At 50.2% G+C, this 23,547-nt stretch overlaps 2 protein-coding genes across 3 annotated transcripts; both read right to left on the reverse strand.

Annotated features, from left to right (window-relative positions):
• Positions 1-223: 223 nt before the first annotated feature.
• HDHD3 (haloacid dehalogenase like hydrolase domain containing 3) lies at positions 224-4,918 on the reverse strand. The gene is made up of 2 exons (XM_015245383.3): positions 4,804-4,918; positions 224-2,761 (listed from the first exon to the last, which is right to left on the reverse strand). The coding sequence occupies exon 2, from the start codon at positions 2,596-2,598 to the stop codon at positions 1,843-1,845; it is 756 nt and encodes a 251-aa protein (XP_015100869.2). The 5' UTR covers positions 2,599-2,761; positions 4,804-4,918; the 3' UTR covers positions 224-1,842.
• An 8,554-nt stretch (positions 4,919-13,472) lies between these two features.
• ALAD (aminolevulinate dehydratase) lies at positions 13,473-23,338 on the reverse strand. Of its 2 annotated transcripts, none has more exons than XM_072959955.1 (12): positions 23,180-23,338; positions 17,908-18,091; positions 16,898-16,948; positions 16,366-16,462; positions 15,863-15,998; positions 15,672-15,755; positions 15,483-15,571; positions 15,216-15,271; positions 15,041-15,128; positions 14,866-14,952; positions 14,398-14,527; positions 13,473-13,626 (listed from the first exon to the last, which is right to left on the reverse strand). In XM_072959955.1, the coding sequence occupies exons 2-12, from the start codon at positions 18,018-18,020 to the stop codon at positions 13,568-13,570; spliced, it is 990 nt and encodes a 329-aa protein (XP_072816056.1). In that variant the 5' UTR covers positions 18,021-18,091; positions 23,180-23,338; the 3' UTR covers positions 13,473-13,567. The 2 variants fall into 2 exon arrangements, with proteins under 2 accessions (XP_072816056.1, XP_072816057.1); XM_072959956.1 differs by lacking the exon at positions 23,180-23,338 and adding an exon at positions 23,019-23,169.
• Positions 23,339-23,547: the final 209 nt, after the last annotated feature.

Below are 23,547 nucleotides of genomic sequence, written 5' to 3' on the forward strand. Positions count from 1 at the left end.
CTATCCTTCCCCAGGTCCTGCCTGGCTACTCAGAAGGCTCAGGGGATCCTGTCTCCAGGTAACCTGTCTGCAACACACCCATCAGCCACGCAGCCTCCAGCCCGTGACCGCCTGTAGAAAAAGGAACGAATCTTCCCCCAACTGCAGCCTTCTCTTACATAATATGGAGACCCGGGGTGAGGTCTTCAAACCATAAAGAGCTGAGGGAGTAAGAGGGCCAGCCTTAGGGAACATGTACTTTATTAAAGGTTTTAAAAGATTGAAAAATTTTTCATGTTCTTTGTTGGTAATTGGAAAAAGCCCCCACGTGCCAGCTCAGATCTTAGTGGTGCATTTGCTGGGAAATTGATGCCTTCTTCGTCCTCATCCATATTCCCAGATATAAGCGGGAGGCAGCTCAGCATACATAGCTGAAAGAGCCTGAGACAGGGTTCGGTGCCCTGCGTAGCTGGGTCCAAGGGCAAGTTCCTTACTGTTCTCTGAGGAGGCCACATTAGAACAGGGGTCCTCCTATTTTTGTTTCATCTGGGAACACAGTTCATAGGCAATCTTACCTACAGGGCTCCTAGGCTCAGAGATGGGGGCCACCAGAGCCCTCCCCACCCTTAAGTTTGCTCAATAATTTACTTGAAACGGTGGATCAAATCAACTTGTTTGGTAGACATGACTTCTGAGGCCCTTGCAGCTCTTAAGACCACAGCTCATGATCCATGTCCTCACTGCCTGACACTTGGGAATTAATTCTGAATCACCGGGCCTTGGCACCAAGCCCAAGGAAGACAGACCTGCAAGAGGTATGGCCAAGTCTGAAAAGAGCTTCAGTCCACAGTTCACAGGCCCACTGCCCAGAATGCCCCTCTTACCCCTCTGCCCACTTACATTCCACCCCCAGTTCAGGGTCCCTCCAGAGCCCTCCCTGTGCTTCCCCACCTCCATGCTATATCCCTACGAGTGGGGTGCCCTTCAGGCTGCCCCCCAGGACACCTTCCCTGTTCTCCCTGGATCTCCACTGCATTGTCTCACGTGGCACAGATCCCTTTCTACTTGCAACCTGGCAGTCAAGCTGATGGGCTTTGGAGTCAGAGACATGCCTACATGGGAACCCCAGCTCCAGCAGGTACTTGCAGTGACCTCAGGCGGGATACTTAACCCATGAATCCATTTCCTTGCTTGTAAGGTGGAAGTCACACAACCTAGGCCCACTTGGTAGCTCTGAAGGTTATATATGCATATAAAGGAGGCCTTAGCAGAGTACCTGCCACACGGCAAGCATACATCAAGTTTCTTCCCATGACTATAATTAGGGTGTTCTTTGTCTAAATATTCCCCTTCAGACTACGTGTCCTAGAGGACAGTGTCCCCACAGTTCAGTTTAGCTCTGGGTGTTCAAACTAAGCTCCTCTGACCTCAGGCTTCCCAGGGGGAGAGTTGCAAAGGCTTTGGGGCCTGAATGAGGGGCCCCAGGACCTCTGCTTCAACCCTAGCTGTTTCTCATTTTGCTGGTTTTGCGTGTTGGGGTTCCACATAAGCTCTTCTATAACAAAAGACCCTGCTGTTAAAACAAAGTTTGAAAACTGCTAGTTTTGAAGCCAGTTGGGCTCTCATGAATCTTGGGGGAGGTGAGGGGGACTCATGATGGAAAAGGGACACAGGTGTAATGAATGAAACATCTCAGAGACCAGGAGCTGGTTAGTGGGGTGGGACTGAAAGCCCTGCATTCACTGCTTTATAGTCAGAATGCGATATGGAGGCTTCAGGGAGAGGGGCAAAGGCCAGATCTCAAGAAGGAAGGGGATCCCTGCCTCCAATGATTGTTGGGCCCAGCCACTTCCCCTACCAGACTCAAAGCTGCAGGGGTGAGCCCTCTAGGCGGTCAAGGGCAGGCAGGAGATGGGGTAGTGAGGGGAGAATGTGTTCTTGGGGTATAGAATCCTTGATCCCAGGGTCCAAAGGCTCCGGGCCAGCCACCAGGAAGCTATGCATGCCTATAGCACGTGCTCCCTTGTAATCAAGTGGGTAACTATCTCCAACATGGGCTGCTACCGCCGGTTCCACCTGAGCAAGGCGCAAGGCCTCACGGAAAATGCGGGGGTCTGGCTTGGGCCAGCCAGCAGCCTCAGAGGTCAGCACAAATTCAAAGTGTTCCCGCAGGCCAAGACCCACTAGGATGCCCTCCAGCCGTCGGTCAAAGTTGGAGACCACTGCCAGCCTCAGACCCCGTTTTCGGCACTCCCTCAAGGTGGCCTCAGCCCCCTGCAACACCTGCCAGGTGCAGGGGTTGCTGAAGTCTTTGTACAGCTGGTCAGCGATGGGGGCCACAGCCTGGGCATCCTGAACACCGGCGCGGTGGAAGGTCTGCAGGACCACATCCAGCCACCACTGGCGGGAGGTGAGGCCATGGCTCAGGCCATAGTTGGGGAAGCTGAGGCTCTGAGCCCTGTACGCCTGCCAAAAGGCTTGTTCCAGGGCTGTGGCCTCTACCTTCAGCCCGTGGGCCTGGGCCTTGGTGGCATACTCCTCCCCCATGGGTTGGCGGAGCCGAAGCAGTGTGTCCTTCACATCCCATGTCAGCAGTTGTAACTGTAGCCGGCGTGCCATGGGTCTGCAGGAGGGGGCAGTTCACCCCAGGTCTGCCTCAGATCCCAGGGGCCGAGGGGAGATTGAGCTGGACAAGACCACCCACAACCTGATGGTGTTTTCTTTCCAGGCTATGTGGGTCAGATCTGCTGGCACTTGGGTAATGTCTTCACAGCAGAAGATCCTAGAATTAGACGGCAGATAAGGTGGAAGTTCAGGCCTTAAAATCAGAGACAGACCGGGTTCAAACTTTTTTTTAATTGAAGTATAGTTGATTTACAATGTTGTGTTAGTTTCTGGTGTATAGCATAGTGATTCAGTTATACATATATATTCTTTTTCATTATAGGTTATTACAAGATATTGAATATAGTTCCCTGTGCTATATAGTAGGAACTTGCTGTTTATCTATTTTGTATATAGTAGTTTGTATCTGTTAATCTCAGACTCCTAATTTATCTCCCTCCACATCTCTTTCCCCTTTGGTTACCATACATTTGTTTTCTATGTCTGTGAGTCTGTTTCTGTTTTGTAAGTTCATTTGTATCATATTTTAGATTCCACACATAAGTGATATCATATGATATTTGTCTTTCTCCTTCTGACTTACTTTACCTAGTATGATCATCTCTAGGTCCATCCATGTTGCTGCAAATGGCGTTATTTCATTCTTTTACCCTCTTTCCCCTTTGGTAACCGTAAGTTTGTTTCCTATGTCTGTGAGTCTGTTTCTGTTGGTAAATAAGTTCATTGTGTCATTTTTTAAGAGTCCACATGTAAGTGATGTATTTGTCTTTCTCTGACTTACTTCACTTAGTATGATAATCTGCATTCAAATTCTGATGCTGCCAACTTACTGTATGACCCTCTGAGTGTCACTACCTGAAGCCCTGTCTCCTTATTTGTAAGAAAAGCACAATGACCCAACCTCACAAGATTGCTGGAATAAATGGGATTATCTGTTCATTCTACCTATTATGTGCCAGGTGCTGGGAAAGGGACAGATTTCTATCCCTCAAGGCATTTACAGGCATTAAAGAAGAGAGGATTCAGATATTTGAAAAGAAATACAAAAATACTTAAGCATAATGAAGGCAGCATGGACCATGAGGATACAAATCCAGAAACCCAATCTAGTCTTTGTTGTTGGAGACACTTCCTAAGCAACTGAAGTTTCAGTGGAGAGCTGAAGAACGACTATTCAGGAAATGGAGGTGGTTAAATGTTCCTGACACTGGAAACAGTAAGTGCAAAGGTCCTCAGGCAGGGCAAGGAGTCTGGTGCTTTAGGTAGATAGGGACCAGCTCAGACAGGGCCTTGTAGGTCAAGGTAAGGAAACAATTACCACTACTGCTATTACTATTGTTAGGAATGCCAAAGACAGAAGAGTCTTTGCAGACCATCTGACCAACCGCCTGGCTGTTCAGCTGGGAAGACTGAAGCAGAGAGGGGCAGGTATTTGCCTAAAGTCACAGCAAGTCAGTGGCACAGCCAGGACTAGAACCCAAACCTCCAGTATTAGACATATTTGGATTTTTAAAAACTGATTTTGGTGAACCTGTACAGCACAGGATAAAAGGCAGGACAGAGCCTGGCTGTGCTTGTTTTAAAGCCTCTCTGAGCCCCAGATGATTTGCCTGCCTGGGTGGAGAGCCAGTGAAAGGATTACTGACTCAGTGCACAGAAAACAAGTTCCTCAGACTAATGTCTAGAGATTGGAGGCTGCTTTTTGCTCCCAGACAGAGCTGATTCCAGAAATCCAACTTGTTCAGCTGAAACCTGAGGGGCCAGAGTTCAGAGTGCAGCCAGGTTGTTGCTGAGGGACGGACTTGTCTGGTGAATCAAGGGACAAGTCTTAAAGGAAGTTTGTCAAGGAAATGAATTTAAGACAATCTGAAACTTAGGGAGACCTTATCCACAGGCCCTCTCACTTTGCAGGTGGTAGACGGAGGACAGTGAGGGGCGGGAATTCGCCCAGAGTCAAGCAGGGAGCCACTGGCACAGCTAAAACTAGAACAAAGTTGCTCTGGCTCCCGATCCACAGCGTTTTCCATTTCTGGACGCTGGAGGTGGGGACTCTGGCTGCAGGCCTGAATTGCTCACCCTCTCTCCCCACCTCCAGGGCTCGGTGGCGGCAAAGTCTAGGTAACCCGTGGCTCGAGCGACATCTCAACCGCTGCCGCATCTCAAACCCTGCGGCGCCAGTCCTCGGGGCCCACGACCTACCTGCCTTGTGGAGGAAAGCCGGTCAAGACGGAAGCCGTAGCCGCTTGTCCGCCTGGGAGACGGCGCACATGCTCAGCGGCACCCTTCTACTCCGGGATCCCAGCCCTCCGACCGCCCCTCGCCCCGCCCCGACCGCCCCTCGCCCCGCCCCTCGCCCCGCCCCTCCGCCCCCTCCGCCCCCGCCGCCTCGCTCCGTCCCCTCTCCCCCCTCCCTCCCCGCCGCTCGCTCCCTCCCTCCCCACCGTCGCCTCCTTCCACTCGGCACTCTTGTTACCCGTCCTCACGCACTCCTCTGTCCTTCCTGTCCCTTCTGTGACCCTCTGCCCCTTCGTAAGACACCACAGCTCTCAGTTCCCAGTCCCGTATCCTTCCGTCCTCTACCTCGCGTCTCACCGTCACCTTGCACCCTTTATGACTCGTTACGTCCCCCATGCCCTAGCCATCCCTCAACTTTGCCCCACTTTCTGTTCTCTTTCTGCTGTGTCTCCTCCTCCACTTCCAGGCTCCTCCGCCTCCCTTGGGTGCAGGCCCCAGCTGGAAGGTGCTCAGACTGACTTGGGGAAGAGGCGATTTGGGTCCCTGTCTGACTTGCTGAGTGCTGGGTAAACTTGAATAAGGCGTTGCCCCTCTCTGTTCTGAGTCCCCAGCCCGTACCAGGAGGGAATTGCTTTCACTTGGAAACCTGTCTTAACGCGAAACGATTTGCTGAGGGTACTGCCCTTTGCAGTAACCTGCCTTTTTTTTTTCTTCTTTTTTTAATGAAAAAAAAAAGTAGTCATACTCATCTTATGTTCAAAAATACACAGTGTACAAAGCAAAAGGCAAAAGCCTAACCTCATCCATTCACTTACTGAACATCTACTTCGTGCCTGACACTGCTCTTCACTGAGGATACAGTGAAAAACAAGAAGGAATTCCTGCCTTCATGAAACATGGGAGGGGCAGAAATCAGGTAAGTATACAAGATTTCAGAAGTGATAAGAGCTATGGTAGTAGAAAACTGTGGTTTCATGCACAGTGACAGGGGACATCTTTGGATGAGCCAATTTGTTACTGAAAAATCGGCCTCTGTAACCTGGAAAGAGAAATTCAAACTCAGAGACAGAGTTCTTGGGAGCAAAAGAAAAGAACAGCTTTATTGCTTTGTCAGGCAAAGGGTACCAGAGCAGGCTAAAGTCTCAAAGACTGTGAACCCATCTGGGGATTGGGGCTTTGTGATTATATAGACAAAGGGGTTGGAGCATAAAGGTGACAACAATCAACAGGGGTCCCTGGTGAAACTTCCTTCTAAATCTTAATGAGTCCGTCTGGTGTCATGGGACCTTCTGGTGGTCTGGGAGGTCATCAGCCCGTGACCTCCTTTACCTGGTCAGACTTACCTGGTGCCACAGAGAAACTCTGGAGGTCATTCTCCTGTGGTTATTGTTCCTTGACTCTTCACCTGAAACATAGCTCCTGGCTTAAGGGACGAGTTATTTAGGGCATGATACAGTCATGGGGGTGGGGTTGCTAAGCATGTAGGCAGTTAAGCAGCTAAATCAGTGACAGGGCCATAGTATAGAAAGAGGGAAAACAAGTTAGAGTGAATCATGCAGAGGGAACTATTAAGCAGTCGTAGCATTAAGGAAGCCATTTTGGTAGTTAGGCTTTTCACTCTTTCAGATCCCCACTGTTAGTTCATTCCTTCCGTTTCTATGGAAATAGGGAGATGGACGTCATTCTCATCTGTTGAATGGGGGCATTGTCTGGGGCAATTTTTGATGGAAGGAATGAACGTGATCAGACCAACTATTAGGGGGTTTTAAAAGAGTCTTAGTGGTTTTTATTCACATAGGTGAACTATACAGCATAGTACTAGTCTAATTAGTATATAAACAAAGAAGTCCCATTATTAGTATAGAGAGCAAAAACTGAAATGTTCCAAGAAAGATAGACCGAAGGCCTTGAGGAATCCAAGAAAATAGGCCTGAAAACCAGATGGTGACCTTGGTATTTCTTTTGCATAAGCACTGGCATCCCTGATATTCTGGATCTGAGATTTCATGTCACTTAGAAGTGAGGTTATGTTACCTGATTCATCAGGTATGAATGTACAGCACGTGGTGTGAATTACAGCGCAAGTTCCTCCTTGTGAGGCCAGTAGGATATCTGAGGCCATTCAGTTTTATAAAACTGCCTTTCTCATTAGCTGAACTTTAAAAGAGTTTAAAAGAGACAGGCCTCATTGGCTATCATTTAGGGCTTTTTGGGCAAACTTAGCCAGTGCTTCTACGTGTAAAGCTATGCTTTGCAACCCAATACTGGGGACAAAGAAGTTTGGCAAGTGATCATACCATTTGAAAACAGAACGGCTCCATCAGGAATTGAAGTAAGGCAGGTTGGCAATAAGTGTTTTTGGCAGGGTAGCATATTAATGGCCTTGGGCCCAAGGGAATCCCAGTGTGTACCTTCCTATCCAGCCAGGGCCAAAGGTTGCTGCCACATGGGTTCCATTTGGAGCCATCCAGACAAATCACGCCTCTCAAGCCTGCTGGTAGCTAACCAATCACTGGCTTTTAAGATTATGAGGTGATCACATCATTCTAAAGGAGTCCACCCACATTGTCCGGTAGAGTTTGGCCAGTGAGAATGGGTATGGTTTTGTTGTTCCCAACATAAGGGGGAACCTTCCATATTCAGGAGTAAGCCAGCAGCTGCTATCCCATATGTAATTAAATCCTTCTTTTATTCTGTATGGATTTTGTGGATTTTGATTTTTTTCAGGGTTTTTTATCCCCATAATTCAATTGCCACAGTCATACAATTCTCAAGGGTGGCACTTAAGGAGAACGAGAAATTGTGACCTGACATATTCACAGTTTTTTGTTTTTTTTTTAATAGGCCACTTTAGCAGCTCAGAACTGGTCATTTCAGCAGGGAGTATATGATTACCCAAATGATTTTTATTTCCATCAAAGCCCAAAGCATATTTTTATGCATGAATGAATTTTGCCAATATTTCTCTTTGAGAAACCAAGTTTCTTACATGAGGGCTTTTTTTCTTGAGAGTCTCATCCAAAAGCACTAAGTAAATCCAAGCTGGGCATACGAGACACACGTCTCTTTAAAATTTCATTTACTTATTTTTTTCAGTTAACTTTTAAAAAGATATGTCATACATAGAGGAAAGTGCAAAGAAGTGTACAAGTCCTTGAAGTCTTACAAAGGGAACATACCTATGACCAAGAAAAAGAACATCTCCAGACCCTGGAGCTCCTGTCCTGTCCCTGTCACTTACCCCACAAAGGGGAGTCACTACCTTGACTTCTAAATGCAGGATTATACTTGTTTTGAACTTGCTTCCTTTGCTCAAAATTTTACTTGTAAGATTTATTCATGTTGCTATGAGTAGTTGTAGGTCATTCATTCTCCTACCTGTGATATCCCATGATATGAATATACCTCATTTTATTGTTGATGGACATTTGGGTTCTCTCTAGTTTTTGGTTATTACAAACATTAGAACATGTTGCTATGGACATTCCTGAACATGTCTTTTGGTGACGTGTGCACACATTTCTGTTGGGTAAATCCCTTGATGTGGAATCACTTAGCCATCAGGTATGCCAATGTCCAGCTTCGATAGATGGGGCCCGTTTTTCTGAAGTGGTTATACCAGTCATGTCTGAGAGTTCCACTTGCTCCACATTTGTGACAATTGGTACTGTTTCTCTTTTTAAAATTTTAGGCATTCTGATGGATGTATGGTGGTATCTCGTAGTTTTAATTAGAATTTCTCCATTGTATTTGCCTTTTTCATATATGTATTGGCTAAGTTTTCATTTAATTTACACAAGTAACAAGACTATATCCTTGTTAGATATAATACATGAATATAAAAATGCCCTTGAAGCTGAGGTCATACATAAAAGGTAATACATCAAAAGATAAAGTCCCTCTAAAAGCAATCCCTTCCCTAGTTGTGAGCACTGGGCTTGGAGTTAAGACGCCTGAGTCCAGCGTTGGCCTGCCACTGGCTTGTGTAAATTTGGACAAGTCCCCTCTCTGAGTCTGCCTCCTGTCTATAAAATTAGAGTGTTAACTAGATGGACCATAAGAAGCTCTTTACTTTGATATCCTGAGCACTGTTTCTGTGATTACAAGAAACTCCATGTGGTGGGGATGGCCGTTTGCCCCCATCTCTTCTCTTCATCTTTCTTAGTAACTGAACCTGAGTTTTAGTTGAGCATGCAGCTGCCCCACCTGACTGTATTTTCCAGCCTCCCTTACACAACTAGGTGTGCTCATGTGATTAAGTTCAGACAAGGGCAGAGGGATGTGTGCAGTGTTTGAGTTGTGCCCTTATAAAAAGGCGTCTTGCCCTCCACTTGCCTGTCTCCTCTTTCTGAGGACTGAAGAGAGGGCCTGATGGTGGGAACTGGACCCACCCACACCTGTGATCACGAGGTGAAGCTGAGATATGCTGAGGATGGTAGAATAAGGCAGGGGCCCTGACCCTCATACCATGTAACTGACATAGCCTGGACAACTTAGAAACATTTCCATCTGAAGCTATCGTTATTTTGGCTTTTGAGCACTGAACTTGAATCCTAATACAGAGTGACTGGGGAATGACTTCAAATTGGGTGTCAGGGCAGGTTTCTTTAAGAAAGTGACACTTAAACCAAGATCTTAACAATTGAAAAGGAGACAGCCATACAGATTTGGAGTGAAAGCATTCTAGGCAAAGAGGATGACCACTTGTGCATAATCTCTGAGATCTCAACAGCCTTCTGTGTGAGGGAGACCTCACCAATCATGGTGCCACATCTCCTATGCTGTTGTTTACAATGACTGAACCAAGAGGCTGGTCATGTGACCTGAGCAGGGCCAATCAGAAACCTCTGTAGATTTAATATGTGAATAATGGGATAGTAATTATCTGCCTTTCTCTGGAATTATATATCTTAAGGATTTATAATTGTCTAAGGGTCATGTTGCTGTCAAGTGGGAAAATCCCACCCTAGAATAAAGCCAAGGCAAACCTACATGAGAACTGGGAAGGGACAGAGGTCTCTGTGAGAATCTTTGACCCTAGATCCAGCCACACTTGACCTTATCACAATCCAGCTGTGAAAACCAGTTATTTCCTTTTTTTGCTATTGAATTGGGTTTCTGTCACTTGTAACCAAGAGTACCCAGAACAGTGCAGACTGTGGGGTGCTGCAGGTCATGGGCCCTAATATGTGGAATTGACAGAGTCCATATGGAGCATGGAACAGGTCCGGATTCCCCCTTCCCTAGTTAGGAAATTGGTAATCCAGTGGCTGGTTAAAATGCCTGTTGTTTTTTGGGACCTGCAGCCATACAACTGAGGTTTTAGTTTTAGGGATTTTAGTAAAGCAAAAGGTGCGGATGATGGAATGCGTTGGCTATTTGTTGTGGCCTTTAGGAAGAAGACAAATTAGGGTCCAAGCTGGACATCTAAGAGGGAAAGAAGAAAATCAAATCTTGTTGAGAGAGGCCCTTAGTGCTCACCAGATGCTAGATCTGAGAATAATATGCCTTGCTGATTGTGAAGGCTGAGTTCTCTGCCCAAGGACAGAATTACTACTAGCAAGAGCAGGGCACCCAACAGAAGATGGGAACTGTGGAGGAACCAGACCCCCCAGGATTATCCAAACCCCTCCAGCTGCCTGCCTGGCCATTATTGCCTTTAGAGACAAAACATAGGAGGGGCTGGAGCAGAGAGAAGGCTGGTACCTCAGGTGACAAGTCCTGACTCCGGAGAATGCCACTCACTAGGACCATGATGCCTGAAGGCAGCTCAGCCTCTTGGTCTGCCCTATTACTGGAGCTAGTAACAGCATCATGTTACACCAGTAATTTTGCTACCATTTAGCGGGAAGCGGTATGGCACAGTGGGTAAGGGTCGAGGCCTTGGAGCTGGGCTATGTGAGTTCAAGTCCCAGCTCTGCTGTTTGCGGTGATGGGGGTTTGCTATCCTGTTCTGCCACAAACTTGTTGACCAGCCTTGGGAGAGTCAAAAGAAACTCTCTAGACAGAGCTTCCTCATTGCAAACCCAAGCTAAATTTAGCATTCCCCTTCCATCCTGACCCCCTTCCAAGCTTTCTTGTCTCAGTAAATAGCCTTTCAGCCACCCAGGAGCTCAAGCCAAGGTCATCCTTGACATCTAATCTACTTCCTAAATCAATTCCCTACTCCATCCCATGTCACCACTCAGTCCAGGCCACACTTCTCTCCTGTACTCTGCCCCTGGGCTGTAGAAATGCTTTTATAAAATGCAAATCAGAGTGAGTCATTCCCCTGGCTAAAGGCTTTCAAATGGCTTCCCTTTCTCTGGGAATAATGAAAAGGCTCCCCATCTTCCTTAAACATGGCTCTTGAGCCCCTGCATGGTTTGGTTCTGGTCTTTCTCTGCTTGGTTCAGGCCTCCCCCCCCCTTCTCTGAGTGCCAGTCACACCCACCTTCCAGCTCACTTTAGCCATGGGGCTCCCTCCCTGGAAGGCTCTTCCCTAAACCTGTCTTAGCTTGGTTGCTCATTCTCCAGGTCTAGGTTTAAATGCCAGAACCTCAGAGAAGCCTTTTCCGATCCTTCAAACCAGGTCAGGCCCTAGTGACCTTCACAGCACCTGTTACCGTATCATTGGTAACATGTCTGTCTCTTGGTTCTCTTCTGGAAGATTTATCATCGTTGTGCTCAATGCTGACTTCTGGGGACTCTGGACACACAAAGTTGTTTGCTTCCTGGACTGTTTGCATCTAAAGGGCAGTGTCTGTCTCCCATCTCCTTGTGCCTAGAACATAGCCAGGCGCTATATTTGCTTGGTGATGATGAGTGTGGTATGGTCTTGAAGAATGTTCCCTTCCACACTAACCAGAAATGAGCTTAGGGACCAGGGGTCAGGAAGCCCAGGAACTAAGGTGGCAGGAGGTTCTGGTGTGGTCCAAGTCCTGAGGCCCACCAGTGGTTCATCTCCCATTAATGCTCTGGGCCTCCAGATGACTCTTCAAGTCCCAGTTTTGGCTGGCTACCTCCCAAAGGCTGAGGAATAAGATCAGGTCTTCAGTTAGGCTGGCCACAGCCCTGGGGGAGGACTACCAGGAGTCAAAGCAGAGCTGCCTCTGACTCAAATAATTCTAAATTTTAAAACAGGTTGTACTGCTTTAAAATCCAAATTAACCTTGCTTTGGCTAGAGAGCTGGAATTCTGTCACTTTGCAGACAGGCAAGTGGATTTGCAAACTGGCCCCTCCTTAGTTTTATTAGGGGGAAACATTACATTGTGTCACCCTCAGAATAAACTGAAACCACTCAACCAGTTCAACCACAAAGGCAACCCCGTTTCCTCCCATCCCCTCCCGCATTCTCCCCCAGTGTGAAAGCATCAGCAGAATCTGCTAATTGTGTCTCCAGAATGTATCCTGAATACATTCTGCTTCCTTCTCTCCACTGCCACCACCCTGGTCCAGGCCACTGTCATTGCTCCTGAGGCTCTCAACAACCTCCAACCCAGGCCTTTTCTGAGTTGCCCCTCCGGTGTTTTCAGAACAGCAGAATGTGGGAAATTGGAACATATACAACTCCTGGTTAAAATCCTTCAGATAGCTCTCTATCAGATGCAAGGTAAAACCCAAGCCTCCTAAAAGGTGCAGGATCTACCTTTCCGACCTCCAGGCCTGTCGCCCACCTCGCCTTCCTCAGCCGGCTCCCAGCAGCCCTGCCAAGCTCCTCCCACCGCAGGGTCCTGCACACTCTGTGTCATTCTCGGGGCTTCTGGCGTCTGCTTCCCTCTGCTTTCCGGAAGGGTCTTTCCTTGTCCCTCAGCCCCAGGGAGGGCTTCTTAAGAAAGGCCCAACATCTGTTACTCTGTCTCAGATCCTTTCTTTCCCTCAAAGCACTATTAGACTTGTAACTGCTTTATTTGTCTGTTTTCTTGTTGTCTGTCGCCCCCCGTTCTCCTTGTGTTGATTCCATGCAGACAAGCTGAGGTCTGTCCTGCTATATCCCCAGGACCCAGCACTGTGCCTGGGCACAGAGCAGATGATCTCAAAAAATAGCTCTTCACTCAAAGCCTTTTTGGTGGTGGCATCTCCAACAGTCACAAACTCTCTCTGCTTCTGAATTCTGATCCTTAGGCAGCATTTCTGCCTGTTAATGAGTAAGTCTTCTCTGCTCATTAATGAGTAATTCTTCTCTGGGTTTATGGCTCAGAGTAAAACAGATCTCAGGCAGCCTGGAAATCACTGGCCTATGTGGGAACTGCCTTCCAGAGGAATCAAAGCAAATCTGAACCCTAAACCCAGCATGTCAATCTAGGCCTCGTCCCAGTGTGCCCAGCTCTGCTGCCAGAGGCTTTGAACTTCCCAGAGCTTCTTAGGGTCCAAGATCTAACTGCCCTCCTTTTCCCTTATTGCGCCAAGCTCTTCTCCCAGGCCCCACCAAGCCAATGCCCGTGACTCATGGTGGCTTTCAAGCTGAGGCCACGCCAGAGGAAGGAGCCAGGGTGGCAGAGGTGAGCCTCACGGCTGACCCAGGGGAGAGAAGGGGAGGCTTAGGAGAGCCCGTGAGGATGTGGCTGCGAGTGGGAAGATTTGGCACGCCGGCAGCAACCACCCAGGGCTTCTGGGTGTGTGCCAGCACGTAAGCAGGAAGAGGGCACGATCGCACAGTTCTAAAAGCAGCGTTTACTTTGGTTTTCACTTCTCCAAGACCTGGGAATTTTAGAAGCTCTAGTTCTTGGGTCTTGCATACTTTCTCCATCACTCCTTCAGCCACTGCAGTAGCTGAGGTGTGTAGTAGGTGATGATGATGTCGGCACCTGTGTCAGGAGGGAAACAGGAAGCCGGGGAGGGGCCGGGCATCAGCTGTGGGAATACCTTCTGGGAGACGAGGGTCAGGGAGGTAAGAAGGCTACTGTGAAAGAGGCACAGCCCTGGGTGTCCCAACCTAAGACTGAGCTCAGTTCTGGTCAATCTGAGCCCTGTACCCTGTGTGACCTGGGGGGAAGGCATTTTATACTGGGCCTCAGTTTGCCAATGTATAAAACCGCACAGTGGGGGAAACTGTAAGGTGTGTTTCCTCCCCAAGCTGTGTGCTTAACCAACAAAGCCATCTCCCATTTATGAGTGATAAGCATATGCCAGTTACATGCATCATCTTATTGCATCTTCTTTTTTTGGGGGGGTAATTAGGTACTTTAATTTATTTATCTTTTTTAATGGAGGTACTGGGGATCAAACTCAGGACCTTCTGCATGCTAGGCAGGCACTCTACCACTGAGCTATACCCTCCCCTTCATTTCACCTTCTTGACAACCATCTTATCCCTAGTTTAGAGACGAGGACACTAAGGTTGGAGAAGTGGCTTGGCCAAGGTCTCAAAATCGAAAAGCAACAGGGGACTCCGCTTGCTTTACTGTTCCATATTCTGTTCCCCAGTTTCACATCCCTTCCTCAACCTGTCTGTTTAGATCACTGGTATTTCCAGGCAGAAGACCTTAGGCTGTCTCATGACTTTGATTCCCTATTAGGGCAATGTGCTTGTTGGTCCCTGTGGCACATGTCAGAAAACCCCACCCCTGCCTGCTTACCTGCTCTGCGCAAGGCGGTCATGACCTCCAGCACGGCAGCCTTGAGATCAAACGCCCCAGCCTGGGCTCCGTGCCAAAGCATGGCAAACTCTCCAGAAACGTGGTACACAGCGAGAGGGAGCTCAGGGTGCTGCAGAGAAGCAGCGGGGGCAGACAAGTTGAAGTGGAAGGTGGGTGTGCCTCAGGGAGTGTCCCTTCCTCCCTGCCCCATGTGTGACCGTCTTGAGCCCCACACCCTGAGCGTGATACTGGCAGCTTGGCCCATTCTTGAGCCATTAAAGCAGAGCTGTTCCAAGGCTCCCGCAAGCCCTGGTGCACAGGGCCACAGGCAGGGACAGGGAGGGGGGAGGGTTCCCGTTCTGGGGCAGATCGCTTACAACTCTGGGATTCTGCAGTCCCTCGATCCAAGGTCCCAGAATCTGTGGACACACTGCCATCTCCCCTCTGTGGCCTCTGCCCTGTGCTCACCTTGTTCTTTACCTCCCGCACAATATCCAGGTAGGGGATTCCTGGCTTCACCATAAGCATGTCGGCTCCTTCCCGAACATCCCGGTCCTAAGGTATGAGGTATGGTGTGGGCAGTGCCCGGGAGGTGAGGTGAGAGGGGGACAGGCTGGGTGGGGCTAAAGCTCTGGTCACTCACCACCGCGCGGAGGGCCAGGCCTCGCGCTCCGGGCGGCAGTTGGTAGCAGCGGCGATCTCCAAAAGCTGGGCTTGACTGAGCCGCATCCCTGGGAAGCAGAGGCACCAGGGTGGGCTCCAGCTTTGGGCTATCGGGTCAGGGATTCAATGGCAGACCCCTGTCTGTCCCCACTCACCGGAAAGGTCCATAGAAACAGGAAGCAAATTTGGCACTATAGCTCATCACTGATACCTACGGGGAGACAGTAGGTGTCGAGGTTCAGCCAGCCCTTTCCAGGTGTCCCAGGGTGAAGGACAGGGAGAGAAAGGACCCAGGCTGGAAATAGAGGCCTGTGTCTAGTCCCGTTGGAGCTCCTGGCTTTGATTTCTCCATCTCAGGTACAGCTAGAGGTACAAGTCTGGTCCAGGCTCTCTCACCTCCCCTTGTCTCTCCCTGCACTTACCCTGTTGCCGAATCCATGTGCCATCAGAGCTTCCTTGATGGCTTCCACACGTCCATCCATCATGTCCGACGGGGCTATCACCTGACACCCTGAATGGCAGAGGGTGGCCTTCAGAACTCTGGAACCATCCCACTCACTCTGCCACCTCCCCGACCCAGAGATGCACATCCCTGACGGTGGTTCACTCACCTGCCTTGGCATAGGCCAGTGCCACCTCCGCCAGCCGCTGGCGGCTCTCCTCGGCTTGGAATGAGCCATTCTCACTCAGAAGCCCTGCAGGACAGATGGCTGTGTTTGGGGGAGCATCTCAGGCCTTGGCCCCTCCCCACTGCAGTGGGAGTTCAGGGGGACGGCAGGGCTGGCGGAAGGAGGGAGCTCACCGCAGTGACCGTGGGAGGTGTAGGGGCACAGGCAGACATCACAGGCCACCAGGAGGCTGGGGAAGTTCTTGCGCAACAGACGGATCGCCTCAATAGTTGGGGAGTCCTCAGAGTCGGCTGCAGAGCCCCGCTCATCCTAGTGGAAGGGGTGGACAAAGTGGTGTGTTAGTCACGTGAAGCTGTCGGGAGGCACGTGGCCAGCCATCAGAGCGCAGCCCCAGCCCTCCTTTTATCACCACCACTGTCCCTGGACAAGGAGGCACAGTGAGGACTGTTCGCATTTTGCAGAGGGGACCTGACTTGCCCGTTCAGGGAGCCACGGCCCTCCTTAGCTTCCTGACCCTACGTGGCTGGTGTTTGAAGGGCAAGGGCCATGGCCATTCACTGGTGGCCCCAGGGCCAGCACAAGGCCGGAGCGAGGGTGTGGTCAGTGTGGAAATTCAGCTAAGCCTCACCCGTCCTCCCCTTCCCTTTCCCTCTGGTCCCCTCCTCTGATTCTTCACCTTGGGGACTCTGCTGGGGACACCAAAGATCAGGACACAGCGCAGGCCCTCCTCCACCAGGGGCTTCAGCATCTCTCCTAGCCGGTTCACACCATACCTGCGTGGAGGGGCTAAAGTGAGGCAGGTCCCAGGCAAGGGTCCCTCCCACCCCTCTGGCCTGTGCCTCTGTTAAGAGCCAAATTGCACAGGCACCAGGAGGGCTCAAGCCCCACAGTATAGACTGGAAAACTGAGGCCCCATGTAGCAGAGCTATGGGATTCAGGTGTGGAAGGCCCCTTCAAGGTTCTGTTATTGAACTCCCTTCTGAGGTTTAGCTTTCTTCTGCTATGATGCCTCTGGTGGTGGGTAGCTCATTACTGTACGAGGCTGCCTCTTCTGTTGTGAAACAACTCTGACCCTGAGAAAACCCTTCTGAACTGAAGCTGTCCTCTCCGGATCGTCCACCTCCTGGGGCTGCTTCTGCTTCCTGGCACCTCCACCTGTGAAATCGCTCCCTCCATCATAACCCTGCCCTCCCCTCCAGGTCTCCTACCTGGCCACTCCTGGGAGGCTGGCGATAGGCTGTTTGTCATCAGGAACATCCCTGCAAGAGCGGGGGATGGGCAATGGATTGGTTGCTGTGGGAAGGGCCAGTGGTGAGGGGGTGACTGGGAGGGATGCTTGGGAAGCTGGGAAGGAATATGGAAGTAGAGGTGGTGGGAGGAGGATGGGATTCCGGGTCTGGTTCCCCTGCCTGGCCAAGCCCAGGGCCTGAAATAATAATAGGAACAACAAGAATAGCAGTGACAACAAGCAACTGTACTACAAGAACAGTACTCGGAGGAAGGAGTCAAGTGGTTATGAACTTGGACTCTCAAGTCAGAAGGTCCTTGCTTGCTATCTCAGCCACTTACTGACTGGGTGACCTTGGCCAAATGGTACTTTTTTTGAGTCTCAGGCCCTTCATCTGTATGCTGGGTGGATTCATTCATTCTCTTGACAACTATTTACTGAGCACTTATTATGTGCCAGGTACTGTTCTAGGCTCTGGCGATACAACCGTGAACAAAACAGACGAAAATCCCTGCCCTTGTGGAGATGACATTCTAAGGGATAATCTCCATATTTTTCTCATTTGAATACTGTCAGGAGTGAATGAGGTAATATACGTAGGTGCTTGGCACAGTACAGTAGTAGCTGGGACACAGTTAAGTCCTCAGTTTAAGTGTCAGCTGTTGCTGTTATGAATGGTCATGACTGTCCCCTCTTACATGTACACAGCACTTTACAATCTACAGAACATCTTCTCAGCTTCTGCCCTATTGCAAAAACTCAGGATGACAGGCAAGGGTTATTTTTATTTTCCAAGTGGAAGGACTATTTCTTCCAAGGTTTTTTTTTTTGCCTAAGATGGCTGTCCTTAATCCAGTAGGCTACTTCCAGTACCTTGAGCTCCCAGCTGGCAGCCCACTTTACCACCCGCAACCACACAGACACCTGCCCACTCCCACAGACCCAACCCACCCCCTGCAGACCAGAGACCTGGCTCACTTGGGGACTCACGTGACAAAGATGGGGTAGATGAGGTTGGAGGCACTGAGGGTGGTGGCGGCTGTCTGCCAGGTCCGAAGCAGTGGGTGGAAGTAGCCGCTGTGCAGGACTGACTGGGGCTGCATGGTGGGCAGGGGGGCACAGGGCAGCCTGCTGGTTGGAATGGACGGTTTCTGGGGGGTCTGCGTGCTCAACTCTGTGGGAGTGATGGCAGGTGCATGAGACATGGCCCCTGGCACCAGGAGATGGTCACATACCCCCAGGCTCTTCCAGATTCCTGCCTACCCTGCTCCCTGCCCCAGTGCTACTCCTCGTATGGTTCACCAATCCCTGCCTGTCTACACCAAGTAGACAAAGGAAAGTAGGCATTCAGAAACTGAATTTCAGAGCGATTTGACTCTTAATAATATAAAATCTGGGTTCGTATTTTATATGGTCTCTCTCTTTTAAAACAACATGTCTCTAGTAAATTCACTGTATTTTATCAAAGAATCAGTCTGGGATGGACTGGAAATTAGTATGAGAAGCCCTGATCAAGCCACTACTTAACCTTTGCTTATTCCATGAACAATGTCATGTGCAAGGCAGAACTTTTAGAAAAGCACAGATAAGCAAAAAGAGAAAACTCTTCCGTAATCCTACCTCTAAAGAAAAGCACTGTTAACCCCCTGGTTCACGGACTTCTTGTCGGGTAGGACACTAAGAGGATTAAAGAGCACCTTGCCCGAAAGACAGACAGACAGACAGACCCTCTGCGGAGTAGCCACGGAAGCTGTCTTTTCCAGCCTGAGACCTTCCGCTGCTCCCCAAACACCAGCCACACTTGGCCACCTTCTGGCTGACTGTCTTCCCACAACCTCCCCACCCCCAAACCCTCCCGGGTTCTCCCCCAGATGGCCCCTCCTTCCTTTGGCACTGCAGCAACTCTTCTTGCCCAGATCACAATCTCTCTTATATAACAGTTCTCTGTGGACCTAGCTTATCTTGTCTCAGTAGGCAGAGCTTCTGCAGGGCAGGGTCCAGAGTTAATTCATTTTTGCCTTCCCCACAGCCGTCTGCCACCCAGTCAACAGGTAATTACATGAAGTACAAGTACAAGGTGCCCTAAACTCCAAGTAAGGGATGTAAGGCTGGAGGAAGCTGGGGCATTAACGTTTGTTTCTTGAGTACCTACTATGTGCCAGGCCACGCTGGGCACTCGCACATATGATTTCTCATCGAGTTGGCACTGCAGTCCTGGGAGGTTGGGCTGACCAAGTGCATCTTGAAGAGGTGGAGCCTACTATGAATGAACCACGGCTTCCAATGTGAGTCAGGAGGCAGGAGAAGCTTGTTGGAAGGAGATAAGACTTGAACTAGGTTTTGCAGGATGCGGGTGTTCAGCTTGGCAAAGGGAAAGGCGAGAGCGTTCCCTTAGGAAGGGAAGAAAGGGGCCAGGGTGGGGAAAGAGGCTGGGCTGTGGACTGTTCTGAGGACTGAAGAGGCAATGGAGGGTGTATGTTTGGAGGGGAGGGGCTGAGGTGGTGGGAGGGCAGACTGAGGACTAGGAAGATTTCTGAGCAGGAGGCAGGGGAGTGGCCTGGTCAGAGCCTGGCTTTCGGAAGATAATTTTTGCAGCCTGAGTAGAGCAGACTAGAAGCAGAGGACAGAGGCTGTGGGTTCAGAGGGGTGGAGAAGGAGGGGCCGTCAAAAGGCGGCCAAGAGGCAGTCTCTAGGGGCCGATGCTCTAGCTTGCTTGACCCTGAGGGCAGCAGAGACAGGGATAGGCAGGAAGAGGGCGGTGGGGAGCCAAGCTTGGAGAGGAGGTGGAGAGCTCCATTTCAGACATTTCCTTTTGGAGGTGCCTAATAGCCAAGTAAGGGAAAAAAAACAGAGCCACAGGTCTCTCCCTTTATGAATGGAACCTCAAGTCCAGAGAGAGGCAGGGACTTACCCGAGGCTGTACACTCTCTGGGCCTGGTGTTGGGGGGGTCCTTTAGTACATTGATGATGCCTTCCTCTCTCCCACCTCCCAGTCTCCCAGGCCACTTTGGCTCCCTCCCAGCCAGCTCAGGGGCCTGTCTTGTCTGATCCTCCTCCTGGGCAGGCTTGGGGTTATCAGGAGCCACACGGGCTCCACCCTACCACCACTCCCCTGGGCCAGCACATCATCTGACCCAGGGGCAAGCCAGGCCTCCCCAAAGATGTCCCAACCCCCATATGAGCAATCATACAGCAGATACAAAGTCCTGAGTGCCCATTCTGTGCAACGTTCTGCTTTCAGGTCTAGCCCAGCCTAGGTTAAGTCACTTGCCCAAGATCACGCAGCCAGTTAGTGACTGAGCCAGAATTTGAGTTAGTGTTTTACCTACTGTACCCAACACTATTGAAAAACACTTGATTCAGTAAGCAGCTATCTACCTATACTCTCTCTGCCTTGGGGCTGGAGAGATGGAGGATACCAGAGAAAAATATACTGAGTGAATGTTACGTGCCAGGCACTGCACTAGGTACTTTATATATATATATAAAATCTCATTTAATTGCTGGGAATTGTTCTAACTTTTAGTGATAAGGAAACAGAGGCTCAGAGAGGTTAACTGACTTGCTCAATGTCATTCTGCAGAGTCTATCATGTTTTGAAGCTAGGTTTTTATGTCTCTGACTCCTTTCCCAGAAAACAACCTTTGTAGCAGCAGGCCCCTGGCTTCTGGAATCTAAAGCTGCATTCCAGTAGCCTCAACTCAGCATCTACTTCAGAAGGCTGAGGAGCAAATAAATGCCTTCTGCTTATCGGAAGCAACAGGGCAGGGCTGCCCAGGGGCCTTGCAGTCCAATTCACACAGAGACTAGAGGCTTGGGAGTAGGGGTCAAGGGAGGAGGGTGAGAGTGGTGAGAGGGGGGCCTTACTAGGGCGGTCCACTTGTATCTGTTTTTTTAATTTTAGGATTCAGTGAGATTTGAGAAATGGGTATGAGTGCTGAAAAAATTAAAAAGTTAAAAATCACCGAGCTTGTTTAATCCCTTACATTCTGATGTGGAAAGAAGGGAACAGAAAGGCAACAGGAGTTGTTTGACATCCACAATGAGTCAGGTATAGAGCTAGGCTTGATCTTGGGTCTCTTGGCTTCTACTCAAGTGCCCTGTTACCTGCACCAACGCATAGTCATTATGTTACAACATGTGCTTAATAAATATCTGCGGAGTTAAACAGAGCAACAGAGTGCTTCTCTGCTTGCAGAGCCAAATCCAGATGGAAGTTTTGCTTTGTAAAAAGTCCCTTACAGATTGGAAGATTTTCGCATACTGGGGAGTGGTACTTCTCCCAAATCAAGGGAGCCTGGAAGCCACAGCTTAAATCCTGTTACTCCACACTGAAGACAAGGGCAAGCCATCATGGGATTCAGAACAGGTTAGTTAACTGGAAGGCTGTATCAGGCAAAGCAGAAAGAACAATGTTTCAGGGTCAAACAGTCCCAGGGCTGATCTGTGCTGTGTGTGTGACTTTGGGCAAGGTTACAGAGTCTTCATTTCATAATCCATAAAATAGGAATGATACTACCAAACTCGCAAAGCTGTAGAGAAGATCAGAGACAGGAAAGAGGGACATGCCTGGAAAAGCAGCCACACAGTAAAACTGGAGCTACTTCTACTACTGTTAGGAGTAGAAGGGAGCTGGAGGTCGGTCTCCTGGTGTGCCATCACAGCTGTGTCTTCTGCACCACACCCAGAAGGAAGAACTTTCACTCAAACCAGTATGGGCCACAGAGTGTTCCAAGATATCTGAGGTGGGGCCCCTGCCTTCCAGTAGTTTATGTGATGGAGGAGATATAATCACCACACAGATGCTACAGTAGAGGGGTGGAATAGGTGATATGGGAGGGACCTGTGTCTCTGGGAGTCGAGGATGGATGACTTCATGGAAGAGGAGACACTGAGGGATAAGAAAATTTTCAGACTGACTGTGAAGGTAACTCCTTCCTTAGAAGGTAACATTCTCAACTTGGGAGTAACCTAAGTTGGGCCCTGAGAGCTACGATCTGGAGGGGCATAGAAGAGCTGTAGGACCAGAACCTGCCCCCACTCCCCATGTTGTGCACCACCGGATTCCAGAGGCTGTGGTTTTGGCACAGCAGGCTAGGAGCTGCTGCCAGCTATGGCAGGCTCTGCTACCAGCAGGGGAGGCAGTCAGGAGGGCCAGCTAGGTAGAAGGTGGCCAGGGCTGAAAACTCCAAAGCCCCAGCAGCACCCAGGATAGCGACTGTCAGGTAGTTCTGAAAAGGGACCGACAGGCTGCCTGTTTATTCAACCCACATTTCCTAAATATCCACTCTGGGCCTGCCCCAGTGCTAGAAACAGGGATTAAAGAGAAGAATGAGACCCAGGCCCTGACTTGGCTTTGAAGAGCCTAATCTCCTCTGGGATTAGACATTTGGAGCAGTAAGGAGAATTTGCCAGTTTCACAAACTCCTAGAATATTGATTAAGAGGGTTCTTAAAGTTGTCTGATTACATCATTGAAATGATAGTGAAACTGGGCTCGAGAAGGGCAGACTCTCGTCCAAGATCACATAGGGGGGTCAGTGGCAGATCTGGGGCTAGAATCCAGATATCCAGCAGTGAAGTCCTCAGTGCCCACCATTACCCCTTGATAACTTTAAGTACAGATTTCAAAGCTGCTTCTCAGCAGAGCTGGGCTCCTGAAGAACTCTGGGTGATGTGGGTAGGGGAGGGAGGAGGTAAAAGGGCAACCTAGACTTGGCAGCAGCTGGCAGCATGATGGTTAAGCCTGTGAGTTTGGGAGTCTGTAGATGTGGGTTCAAATCCTGGTTCTGTAACTTTCCAGCTGTGTGACCTCAGTTTCCTCAGCTCGTAAATAAGGACTTGAACGGACCTCAACGGGCTGTTGTAAGACTGAATGGGCCAATGCATGTAATGTACTTACAAGCCAAGCACAGAGCGGGTATTATTGTTTGCACCTCCCTCCCCCATCCTGCGAGGCACCTCGGGCTCTGCACTGACGGAGACTGTCCCCGCGATCTCCAAGGGAATGGACCCCAGAGAGGAGACTGGGAACCCAGACCCGGGCCTCCCAGGGCTACAGCCATGCAGAGATCCCAACCCCGCCGCAGTAGGACAATCTACCTCTAAGACCCCAATTAGGGGTCCCACAGTGACTCCGTCCCCGGGTGCACCGCGAGCACTTCTGGCGTACAGCACAACCTGGATCTGGGGACACAAGGCTCTTGGTGCCACAGTCCTCGCCTCCAAGTCCGCCATCTCGCCGAGTCCGGCCCCCTACTCACCTATCTCCCTAAGGAATCCGAGCCGCCGCTCCCGCCACCGCAGTCGCGCGCTTTAGTCTCCCCGGGGCCCACGTGGGGGCGGGGCGGCTTCCCCGGAAGCAGCACCCCCCCTCACAGCCCGCCCTAGACCTCCTGCAGGCCACGCCCCCTGCGGGCACATTGCCTGAGGACAGGTCAGCTTCGGCCGCGGCCCCGCCCACGCACGTCGGCAGGCCTGGCCAATCGAGTGTGCCGAAAGGGCCCGCCCCTCCCTTCGCCGGGGTCCGCGCATGTGCCAGGGAAGGCCCCAGGGAGCCCACTTGGGGGCGCAAGAGCAGTTCAGGAGAGGTGCTGCATGAGAGCCGGCTTGGAAGGCGGTTACATCTCTA

This window comes from Vicugna pacos, chromosome 4 (genome assembly GCF_048564905.1).
Source record: "Vicugna pacos chromosome 4, VicPac4, whole genome shotgun sequence".
NCBI classification, from domain to species: Eukaryota; Metazoa; Chordata; class Mammalia; order Artiodactyla; family Camelidae; genus Vicugna; species Vicugna pacos.

Bases quoted from the DNA above. Each gene is read 5' to 3' on its own strand.
- HDHD3 (XM_015245383.3), bottom strand. From the start codon at position 2,598: ATGGCACGCCGGCTACAGTTACAACTGCTGACATGGGATGTGAAGGAC.
- ALAD (XM_072959955.1), bottom strand. From the start codon at position 18,020: ATGCAGCCCCAGTCAGTCCTGCACAGCGGCTACTTCCACCCACTGCTT. The intron at 16,463-16,897 runs GTAGGAGACCTG...CCCTCCACGCAG, and splicing joins AGCCTCCCAGGAGTGGCCAG to GTATGGTGTGAACCGGCTAG. The intron at 15,756-15,862 runs GTGAGCTCCCTC...TCTGTCCTGCAG, and splicing joins CACCTCCCACGGTCACTGCG to GGCTTCTGAGTGAGAATGGC.